Raw genomic sequence first — 12,459 nt, forward strand, 5'->3', positions numbered from 1 at the left:
GAGGTCAATATATCCATATCTCAAAGTTCAAGAAAACAGCGTGGTTAATTATGGTAGAGCCAAGACTCAATCCATGGCTGTTTACTCTAAAGTCCATGATTTTTTCCATACCACTTGGCTTTGAATCATTGTCCACAAGCTCATAACTGTCAAACCATTCAATGCTCTTGTTGAAATTTAAATTCCTTTGTCCAGTTTCCTAACATGTCTCTTTGTCACTAAAACTATAACTTATATGAATCCCTGAGCTTAAAAACAGCAAGGCAAGGCTTAGAAAAGGAAAGTAGATTACTGAGCAGTGAGGCTGTTAGTTCATAAACTTGTCCCTAAGCTTTATGCATTTCTGCTTAATTTTTGAACATATAAGCTAGATGCCAGTCTGCTAGAGTATATTATTCATAGGAGTCTAAAGAATTCTCTACAGAGTTATACCAGCCTGTGTTTCCTCTTTTACTGGTTTGTCTTGCATGTCCCTTTTCTTCAGTGAATGTTATAAAGGAGAATTCTTTGCATTTCTTCTAGCCATTTCCTTGGTAGAAACTAAGTTGTATCTTTTATGCCACAGCCTCCTGACTTGTATGATAACAGCACATCTCTCAGTGTTTCTCAAGATGCTTCTGTTTATCAAGATGAGAGCAATATGTCTGTCTTGAATATTCCAAGTGCTATTTCAGAAAAGCAGATAACACAGGTAGGATGTTGTTTTTCTTTGCAAGATAGGCGGTTTGCCTGGTGGGTGAATGTGGAGGGCTGGGCTGATACATGAAGGATAGCTGGATCCTTTGGCCCTATGAAAAAGGCTTTGAAATGTGACTTAAGCACAACTTCAGAACTTTAGGGAAAGTATTTGAGGCATCAGCACAGCTTAATAGGAGACTGACTAGAGAGACCATCTGCATTCAGAGACAAGGTTCACAACTACTGGTGACCTGATTTGTGTCTCTTATAATTTATAAACCAAATTAAAATATGTATTCTTTTTAACTGTACTTTTCCAGAGCTATCAAAACATAATTTTCATCTAAAACTACACCTACTCTCAAGGTTCCATAAAAAGTACAAAATCCAGAAGGGGTTTTTATCTCAAAAGTTTGGGTTAGAAAGGAAACGTTCCCTTCTGATGACAGTTAGGAGTGAACCAAAAACATTCCTGTTCTTTGGTTTGTCTTGCCCTGTCTGTTATTTCCACAGAATGACTGGGGAAAATGCACGTGCCTTGGGCTGTGTAAACAACCTCCTCTAGCAGTGGAGGTGGCATGGATATCAGGGCAGTACATCTGTACTGTGTAAAGAACCCTTAGTTAACTCCTACAGGCACATCCCTCAATGATGCACTATTTGTGTTCCTTACTCAGATTCTACAGGGCCAGGGTAGGCTGGGTGAGGAAGAATCTGGTGTAGATATTGAAAGGTGTGAGGAGGAAGAGAAGTATGGGAAACCTAAGACTACAGCCCCAGTGAATATGTTTACAGAAAGCTTATGGTTACATTAAACATTTATATGATAGAAGCCCCAGTCATGCAGGGCAGACAAAATCCCAAGGTGATATGATAGTGAGCCTCAGTCTGACTTTAATCCTTGAAATGAGCTAGACAAATCCATTCAATTCAATTATTTAATTTTTGTGAGGCAGCAAATGGGATGCGGGGGAAGGGAGAAGTTATGCTGGTCTCTTAGTGACTGGACTGCCACCTGGACTTGTTTAGGAAGGTGAAGACAGAGATGGTGATCTTGCAGAAGAAGAGGAAGGAGCTGAAGAACAGCCCCAAACCAGTGTCCTTTATGAGGATTTGCTCTTGTCTGAAGGAGAAGATGATTAGGAAGATGCTGAGAGTGATGAAGAAGATAACCCTTTCTTTGGTGAGTTTTGCTCCTTTACATCTATTTCTATATAGCTCAGGGTGTGTATCTCAGGACTAAATATAAAAGTCTTTGCTACTTTCTATGTGTGATTATATAAAAAGCTATCTCTTTTATTGGAGTCCTACTAGTAGACTAGAGAGTACTGAACACACATTCATTGGATGATCATCTCCATTAACCATAGGGGAATTGAAGATGAACAGACACAGGAGGTAACAGTAGAAAAGTTAGTGCCCATGTCACAGCTTTGAAGGGTTGTGTTTGGGAATAGGAAAGGAAAAGTAAGCAAAATAATAGAAATGGTAAAAGTGTTGGAGATGATAGCAAACAGGTAGATTAGACTAATATAGAGGAAATAAGTTACTTGACTTCAGTTTCTGTAGCTCTTGCCACTATTGCCCTTTGGTAGTTAAAAGAGATGCCTGAGAGGTGAGCACTATAGACTCAAAGTCTGTATAGACTAGTTTTGGAGTGCTTGGCTGAAGATGCTAATTCTGACCAGAATTACCATTTCTGAGGCTAGAGAAATGGCTCAGAGTTTAAGATGTTCTGAGTTCAATTCCCAGCAACCACATGGTGGCTCACAACCATCTCTAGTGAGATTTGATACCCTCTTCTGGCATGTAGGCAGAACACTGTATACATAATAAATAAATAAATCTTTTAAAAATATAATTTATGTTCATTACAATTTATTCACATTGTATCTCAGCTGTAGCCCCACCCTTGTCTCCTCCCACCCCACCCTCCCTTCCTAATCTCCTCCCATATCCCTTCCCCATTCCGCTGATAGTGGAAGACCCCTCCCATCTGACCCTAGCCTATCAGGTCTCATCAGGACTCTCTCATAGTCTTCCTCTTTGGCCTGATCATGCTGCTTTCCCTTCAGGGGGAGGTTATCAAAGAGCCAGCCACTGAGTTCATGTCAGAGACAGCCCCTGCTCCCTTTAGTAGGAAGCCCATTTGGAGACTGAGCTGCCATGGGCTACCTCTGTGCAGGGGGTCCAGGTTATCTCCATGAATGGTCCTTGGTTGGAGTATCAGTCTCAGAAGAAAACCCTAGGCACAGATTTTTTGGTTCTGTTGTTCTCCTTGTGGTGTTCCAGATCCTTCCAGGTTCTTTCTATTTCCCCTTTTTTTTATAAGATTCCCTATGAATCTCAGCATCTGCTTTGATACCCTGCTGGGTAGAGTCTTTCAGAGTATCTCTGTAGTAAGCTCCTGTCTCCTTCCTTAAATAAATCTTAAGGAAAAAGGATTCCCTTTTTTTTCTCTAGGTCTTGTTTTGTTTTTGTTATTTTGAACATACTATCTCATACATGCTAGGCAAACATTGTAGCTCTGAGCCATACCCCTAGTCCATGAAACTTATCTGAATCAACCACAATCTGTCTTCTTCTTCTTCTTCTTCTTCTTCTTCTTCTTCTTCTTCTTCTTCTTCTTCTTCTTCTTCTTCTTCTTCTTCTTCTTCTTTCTTCTTCTTCTTCTTCTTCCTTCTTCTTCTTCTTCTTCTTCCTTCTTCTTCTTCTTCTTCTTCTTCTTCTTCTTCTTCTTCTTCTTCTTCTTCTTCTTCTTCTTCTTCCTCTACAGCTATTCAGCTAAGTGAAAGTGAAATGGCTCTGATGTGGGCTCTGGCAGATTGTCTTACCATGGAAAAGAGCAAAATTCATAATCTGAATTGTGGTACTCACCAATGGCTTTCTCTTTATTGTGAAACTAAAGTTTTATGTATGAGTTATTTAGCATGGTCTCAAAGTTGTTGTTTTCCTCATTGCTTTAGTATTATTATGGACTCTGGATTTTTACAAATTTTATGTCTTTCAATTCCTTGCAGTTATTAGCTTTATTTTTATTTCTTTGTACACACACATACATAGACACATACACAATATATGTATTTTTTGAAATAAATTTTCACTATGTACCGACCAGCTGTCCTTCAACTCATGATCTTCCTGCCTCAGAGTTTACAGGCATGTTCCCCTACATTGAATTAGATCTTAAATTTAAGGCAAGCCAGGTGTGGTGGTGCATGCCTAAGAAGAGGCAGGTGGACCTTTGAATTTAAGGGCAGCCTGGTGTGTATGGTATGAGATCCAGGCAAGTAAAACCCTGTGCCTCCCTCCCAAACTTGGGCTATATATTGAGGTCTTATCTAAAACAAACAAAACCTCTAGGTGTGGTGTTGCTCACCTATGCACATTTTCAAGGTAGAGGTAGGAAGATAGGGATTAAAGATAATCCTCTGCTGCAGAGTGAGTTCAAAGCAGCCAAGGCTACATGAGACACTGTCTCTAACAAACAAACAAACAAAAACAAAAAGGAAAAGAAAATAACATCAAATTGGATGTTAGATAACTTTTAAGGGCATACGGAACAGATAACAGTGGTACTCAGTTGAATTTGGGAGTTAAGTCTGATAAATAATAGAATTTCCATGAGGAAAGAAGAAAAACAGAAAGGATGGGAAAATGATGTTGGTTTTAAATATGTTGTATTTACTGCACAGGCAGTCCATCTTGCCAGCAAATGGATAAAATCTTTTATTTATTTATCCTGCAATAATTTATCACAAGTGAAAACACAAGTAAGATATGGGATTCCTTCCTTCAAGGACTTCCACCTATCAGGAACTATGAAACAGGCTAATAGGCAGTGGTAGTGTATCATGAGGGACATGACAGGCAACCATAGGGTTCCTCTGGGGCATGGAGGAGGGTGGGGAGGGAAGCTGATTAAAGAAGGAAACTGAGTCAAATCTGAACAGTAGTTCTATAGGGTAAGAAGTGTAAGGTATCCCAGAGGCTCAGAATGGCATTGTGACAACCCAGAGGCATAAGACAGTTTATAACTACTTATTTATTTACTTTACATACCCTTCCCTGTACCCCACCTCCTCTCCACCCAATCCACTGTTTCTCTTCAGAAAAAGGAGGCTGCCCACAGATATCAACCAGCCCTGGCTTAGGAAGTTATAGTAAAACTAGGCACATCCTCTCCTATTGAGGCTAGATGAGGCAGCCCAGTAGAGGGGGGAAAGGATCCCAGAAGCAGGCAACAGAGTCAAGACAGCCTCCACTCCTGCTATTAGGAGTCCCAAGCTACACAACTCTTACATGTGCGAACAGCTTAGGTCAGTTCCATGTAAGCTTCCTGGCTGATGGTTCAGACTCTGTAAGCCCCTATGGGACACATTTAAAGAATACAAGTAGACCACAGCTCTTTATTGATACATGTGGTGGAAATGACTCGAAAAAGTAATTAAGAATTTTTCAAAAAGTAGTTAAGAACCAAATTGTGAAGGGCCCAAATGTTGTGGGAAGACATTGAGTGAGAAGAATGTTTGATCTGCTCTGCGTTTTTGAAAGATTGCTCTATGTGCCCTAAAACACAAAGATGTGTTTTAGGATAAAAGATATGAGCTAGCAAAACACACACACACACACATACACACAAAGATGTGAGCTAGCCAGGTGCTATAGCACACACCTTTAATCCCAGCACTTGGGAGACAGAGGCATGTAGATCTCTGTGAGTTTGAGGGAGGCCAGCCTGGTCTATGAAGCCAGTCCAGGATAGCCAGGGCTACACAGAGAAACCTTGTCACAAAACAAAACAAAAAACAAACAAAAACAACTAAAGAAAACAAAAACAACAAAAGAAGATTGTGAGCTAAGAAATTCATAAATTCAAATGCCTAATAACTGTATTTTATAGCTTCTCTAATAATCAAATAAATATGGTAAACAATGTGATATAGCTTCTTACCTATCAATTTGTTGACCATTTTTGGAAAGGGTATGAGGAAAAAAGACATTCCCAAATGGTGGGTAATATTTACATAGTTAGGGGTAGTAGGAGAGAAATAGAACAGTTTTATCACTATAAAAAAAGCTTTCAGTGTGTACCCCCTTTGGTTCTAAAATACCACATTTAGGAAATTGTCTTATGTGAACACTTTTTTGGGGGGTCAGGAACACACTTTATTATCCCAACCATGGAGGAGCCATGGCATGAAAGTTATGCAGTTATTTCATACATACATTTTCATGAATCACTTTGAATTTGGACCATAAGAACCCTATTGCTGAGGCATAACAGGAGAGTAATCTTTCCCTCCTTACCCTAATCTCCAACCTTTATATCACTTTTTAAAAAATTTTTGTTTATTCATTTTTATATTAATTATAGTATATTTACTTTGTATCCCAGCTGTAGCCCCCTTCCTCATTCCCTCCCAATATCACCCTCCCTCCCTCATCTCTTCCCTGCCCCTCTCCAAATCCACTGATAGGGGAGGACCTCCTCCCCTTCCATCTGACCCTAGTTTATCAGGTCTCATCAGGACTGGCTGCAATGTCCTCCTCTGTGGCCTAGCAAGGCTACTCCTCCCTCGGGGGTGAGGGGGAGGTCAAAGAACCAGCCACTGGGTTCATGTCAGAGACAATCCCTGTTCCCTTTAATAAGGGAACCCACTAAGATACTGAGCTGCATGGACTATGTCTGAGCAGGGGTTCTAGGTTGTATCCATGCATGGTCCTCGGTTGGAGAATCAGTCTCAGAAAAGACTGTTCTGCCCAGATGTATTTAGTCCTTGTGGAGCTCCTGTCCTCTCCCTTGTCTTAATAACTTCCCTTTCTTTCATATGATTCCCTGCACTCTACCCAAGGTTTGGTTATGAGTCTCAGCATCTGCTCCTTTTTATCACTTTCTTCCACTAACTAACTAATCAGTTATGGTGTATGGGACATCAAAACAAACTGTACAAAGATGGAAATTCATTGATTTAGCCCAAGCCCTTAAAGAACAGCACGGCAAAATTCAACATAACAATAGAGAGGAACGCAAATTAATGGCAAACTTAGGGCATGTTTTAGGGTACAGGAAAACTTAAGATTGTCAGCATGACCACACTGCCATCAGGGGGTCATTAACATGTCCCACAAGTACAGTTTCATTGTCATAGAATTTCATAAGGATATAAACCCAGCTAGACACCGAATGAGTATTTGCACATGTCTGTGTGCAGATATCTGTGAATAATTTTGGCATTCAAAGTCTGTAAATTAAAGATGTAGTATTTGAGGTACTCAATATTTTAAATTGTTTTCCCAGAGAAATAGAAAAAACATTTAAAATACTGGATTTATAGAAATAGGGATTCTTAAAAATAGATATAAGGATGTCTGTTTTTATGGAACATTGCTGATTTTATGGATTGATCACCTTGGAGATTTGCCTGTAAGTGTTTAATTATGCCATTAGTTTCTTAGAACCCATGTATTATTTTTAAATCTTGGAACAATCCATTTACATGGCACCATTAATTAGGTAGCTGATTTGGGTTCAGGAAGGCATATGCAGCTTTCACTCCTTCCAGCAGTCAGCAGTTGGGAAATGTATTATATTTTTTAATTTTAATTTTAATTTTTTTATTAATTACAGTGGATTTACTTTGTATCCCAGCTGTAGCCCCTCCCTCATTCCCTCCCAATCCCACCCTCCCTCCCTCATCTCCTCCCTATCCTTCTCCAAGTCCACTGATAGAGGAGGTCCTCTTCCCTTTCCATTTGACCCTAGCTTATCAGGTATCATCAGGACTAGTTGCATTAGTTTCTTCTGTGGCATGGTAAGGCTTCTTGCCCCTCTGGGGAAGGTGATCAAAGAGCAGGCCAATCAGTTCATGTCAGAGACAGTCCTTGTTCTCCTTACTTAGGAAGCCCTCTTGAATACTGAGCTGCCATGGGCTACATCTGAGCAGGGGTTCAAGGTTAACAGGGGTTGTAGGTTAGTTCCATGCATGGTCCATGGTTGGGCCCAGATATTTTGGTTCTGTTGCTCTCCTTGTGGAGTGCCTGTCCCCTCCAGGTCATAGCCAAATGTGACAGTACACACGCTTCTATCCTAGCATTCTAGGAGCCTGATTCCTGTGAGTTCTGGGGCAGCTTGGTCTACAAAGCCAGTTCCAGGATTGCCAGAACTACAATTTGAGATCCTGTTTTAAGCAAACATAAAAGACATACAAAGATTTTATCACAGCTCTTTGTTTCTTCCATTTAAAAAATATTTATTTACTATTTATTTACAGTGTTCTGGCTACTACACGTATGTCTGCAACACCAGAAGAGGGCACCAGATCTCATTGTAGATGGTTATGAGCTACCATGTGGTTGCTGGGAATTGAACTAGGACCTCTGGAAGAGAAGCCTATGCTTCTAACCTCTGAGTCATCTCTGCAGCCCTAGCTCATTGTTTCCAATGGTGTAAGAAATCAGAAACAGCTACACGTATTACTGAGAGACTATTAAATACGTCATGTTATAGCCATATATCAGAAGAGCATGCAGCTGTTAAGTCTTGCAGCACACTAATCAGTGTACTTAGGAGGATGAGACAGGGGAATCACAAATTAGAGGCTAGACTGAACTGAATAGTGAGAATATGTCACAAAAAAAAAAAAAACCCACCCAGAGAATAATGCTGTAGACTGTATTGACACAGAAGGGTGTTTATTAAAGCTAATTTCCAAAGAATAAACATCTTACTTTTATTTTTTAAAGTTTGTTCAATTAATTATTTGTGTATTTCAAGACCGTTTTTTCTGCGTAACCCTGGCTTTCCTGGAACTCGTTATGTAGACCTGACTAGTCTCAAACTTGGAGATCCACCTGTCCTTACTCCCAAGGGCTGGGATTAAAAGCATGTTGCCACTACTCCTGACAAGCATTTTATTTCTATATATACAACATTTAAGTATCTAAAATGCATAGAAGAAATAAACCATATAAAAGAATATTATTTCTGCATGGTAGAGATACTGCTGATCCCCCCTTTTTTCTAGTGTATGTACTAATTTTTTTAACAGTGAATGTGCATTTGTGACTTTTTTCAGAAATAAAATTAGAGTAAACAGAATATAGAACACTCTTACAGAAGTGTGAAGAATTAATTGAAGGAACTCGATAATAGGGCTGTGAAGACTTATTTCAGTAATGGACGTCAGGCAAGTTAACACAGGACCAAGCTATAGCAGACAGCAGGGATAGAAAAAAGATAATAGAGTCAAGTATGTTAGAGAGATTATTCAAAACTGCTGATCAATTTTGGATACATAGATGAGTGAAACTAAGTACCAGTGAAACACTGGGGCTTGACAGGATTTGTGGTCATGTAGCAGGTGTTGGTCAATGTCGGGAAGTTTATTTCAGGTTCTCATATATATGAAGTATTTTTGAACGGGATCATTTTTTTTCCTTAGGGGCGCATAAAACAATCAAGAACCTATTATTTTAGTGTCCATGAGGAGGGGTTGAAATGGGCTCATTCCTTGACAGTGCAAAGTATGCAAATGATCAGTTGGGGATTGATGCCCAAGCTTGAGATATTGTTTCTCTTCTCAGTTATGGGAGCTATGAGGAGCCTGATCCCAAGTCGAACACCCAGGATACAAGCTTCAGCAGCATCGGTGGGTATGAGGTATCAGAGGAGGAAGAAGATGAGGAAGAGCAACGTTCTGGGCCCAGCGTCCTAAGTCAGGTTCACCTGTCAGAGGACGAGGAGGACAATGAGAATTTCCACTCCATTGCTGGAGACAGTGACTTGGACTCTGATGAATGAGGCTTCCTTTAAGACTCTTCAGTCAGCCCAGGTCAATTACCATCCCCCCAGCTTGTTTATATGTGTGTAGGGGCTAATAATGACATTACAAGATTCACACCTTAGCTTCAGTAATGAATAAAATAGTAATCATTTCTCCAGTTCTGGAGCAGCAAATACTTTCCAGTAACCACTACTAAGAAGAGAGAGCAGACTCACTCTTCCCCCCTTACACTCCTTTACTGACATTTATTTCTCCTGGTTAAAATCATGGCACCACTTCACTTTCTAATTTGCAGGATGGAATAGATGAAAACTTCTCTTCTAGGATAGAGAATTAGATACTAATAGGCTGGCTGTGTGCCATATTTATAATACAACCATATTGGACAGACTGCGTATTCATGTATGACTTAATTGGATATACAATGCCTTGTTCCTAAATGGATTACAGGGACATGGCTATAAATCCCTGAAACAACCTATGTATTCAAATGATAAGTGGCCATGTGACTGTGCTCTCCACACCCTAGGAAAAATTAGGAAGGTGGTAAGTTCCTTAGGGCAAAGACTGTGTTACATTGTCTCTTTTTGTGCTTAGATGCAGAGTAGCTACTCAGTAAATGTTCTTAAAATTATGAGATCCTGCCAAGCAGTGGTGTCATGTGCCTTTGATCCCAGCATGTGGGAGGCAGAGGCAGGTGAATATCTTTGAGTTCGAGGCCAGCCTGGTCTACTTTATAAAGAAAAAATTAAGAGATCATGTGTGGAAAAGCAGAGAGGTCCTCCAGAAGCCCCCCGAAAAGTTGGTTCTTGAGAATCTATTGGTAGGAATGTACCAGCTCAAAAAGTCCAGCAGGGTGTTAACATGAAGGAGAAAGTTCACAGTCTAGGTATGACAGAATGTGTTCCTTGTTTGTTTGTGCCAGCCTTGTTTCAGAAAGGATGCTGGAGTGAATAGACATGACACCAAAATACAGACAGGAAGCATATCTTCAACAGCTTTGCATTTGAGCCAGGCATGATAGTGCACACCTTTAGTCCCAGCACTCAAGAGGCAGAGGCAGGCTGATCTCTGAGGTCAAGGCCAGCCTGGTCTACAGAGTGAGTTCCAGGACAGTCAGGGCTGTTAAACAGAGAAAATCTGTCTCAAAAATGCCTAAAAAAAGGAAAGAGAGAAATAGAGATCTGTATTTTATACCAGGGAATGAATTTTATATTTAAGAAAATGAATGCATTATAATCTTGAGTGCATTAGAATCGTTTCAGAAATTTTCTGAATGTTGAGGGAAGACAGAAATTGAGTCAAACAATATATTTGTATGTACAAAAGAAGAGATATGGAAGAATATATGTGAAATTTTCACAGTGATAACTCTGGGGCTTAGGAATGGAGAGGCCCTGGTTCATTTGGTAGTTGAGTGTTCTTTTATTTCTTTATCATTTGAATTTTATAGTACGTATTACTTTTACAATAAAACTTTAAAAATTTGGTAACAGTAATATGGAGAGTGGTTTGGAGGGAGAGCAAATGTAACTCAAGCTATGGGGAGTAGAACCTAAAGTACAGTGGTGCCTTTGAAATGGGGAAAAGGGTGTTGGATTTGAGATATCTTCAGAAAGATCAATAGGACTTCATTACCAATTAGCACTTGGGATGGACAAAGGAAGACTGGAAAGGGTTTCTAGAATTTTGACTTGGGAGATTACATAGGTACATGATATTCATTTTTATATTGCCCATTTTTAAAATTTATTTTATCTTTCATTAAAATATAATTGCATCATTTCTGCTCTCCATCTCTTTCCTCTAACTCTTCCCAACCCTCCTTCTCTCAAATTTATGGCCCTTGTATTGCACCACTTAGTTCTATAGAGCAGATTGGGACATAGCTAGGTGTGGTGGCACATGCCTCTCTTTGATCCCAGGCAGATCTCTGAATTTGAGGCCAGCCTAGTATACAGAGCAAGTTTTGGGATAGCCGGGGCTACACAGAAAAACCCTGACTGTTGCAGGATATTTGATCACACTCTGAACCCTGAGATAGTGATATTTACTGGAAGAACCTGTTTTTAATTGTGGTGTGGCTCAGGCTTAGCACACACCTTTAATCCAAGAGCTTTCTGCTTGAATATTTTAAACAGGATTAAATAAGGACAATCATAGGTCAACAGGGGGAGCAAGCAACCAGTTGATGGGAAGTGAACATAGGATTATTAAGAAAAAAAAAAGAGGAAGGAGTCAGGAGGATGGATAGAGAGACACACAGGAAGCAGAAAGGAGGGACATTCACTTTGAAAGTGATTGTTTGAGACTGTGTAGAAGAGGGGCAATTCCTTCTAGAAGGTCAGCTGGTTGTTTTCTCTGCCTCTGAGCTAGCAGGCTTTCACCTCAGCATATTGCTCCTGAATGTTGGTAAAGTCAAACAATTGAGGTTTTATTGTAACAACCCTTGACCTGAAAAACCAAAAAAGGGAGGGGGGAGGTTAAAAACTAATAGAGAACATGTAGTTTCTGATTACAAGGACCTTAAGATCTAGAATGAGAGATTTAGAAATACCAGTGTATTAAAAGGGGGTTCATGGAGTTCATGAGATAGTGATTGCCTAGAAAAGACAAGGCATTGGGTTCAATCTTCAGCACCAAATAAATAAAATATTATGGCATATGTCCATAATCCTGGATCTTAGATGTAAAAGCAGGAAGACCAGATGTTCTGAGAGGATGTCAAGATGGAAGATACTTACGTATGCTTACGTAAGACTAGAAGGGAAATCTGTATAGGAAGGGTTAGAAAAAGTAAGGAATTATTTTTTTTTTTTTGGAAAGACCCGTGTAAATAAGAAAAGGGGTGTTAAAGATCACAGAGAAAAATTCCCATGTAGGGGGAGGTCTCTTTCCCTCTGTGGACTAGGTAGGGTCATCTTTGTGACAAAAGTGGAAATGGTATGGGAGTTTGAAGTATTAAAGTAGTTAGGGAGATACTGAGGAACTAGAA

At 39.9% G+C, this 12,459-nt stretch overlaps 1 protein-coding gene across 1 annotated transcript in view; it reads left to right on the top strand.

Moving 5' to 3' along the window:
• Nucleotides 1-9,481, top strand: part of LOC110542847 (transcription initiation factor TFIID subunit 1-like) — a 160,331-nt gene extending 150,850 nt beyond the window's left edge. Inside the window, 6 exon segments of the mRNA XM_060375509.1 lie at nucleotides 566-691; nucleotides 1,356-1,457; nucleotides 1,708-1,861; nucleotides 3,455-3,472; nucleotides 3,475-3,505; nucleotides 9,265-9,481. Of these exon segments, the coding sequence (XP_060231492.1) occupies nucleotides 566-691; nucleotides 1,356-1,457; nucleotides 1,708-1,861; nucleotides 3,455-3,472; nucleotides 3,475-3,505; nucleotides 9,265-9,481 (648 nt within the window).
• Nucleotides 9,482-12,459: the final 2,978 nt, after the last annotated feature.

This window comes from Meriones unguiculatus, chromosome X (assembly GCF_030254825.1).
Source record: "Meriones unguiculatus strain TT.TT164.6M chromosome X, Bangor_MerUng_6.1, whole genome shotgun sequence".
NCBI lineage: Eukaryota > Metazoa > Chordata > Mammalia > Rodentia > Muridae > Meriones > Meriones unguiculatus.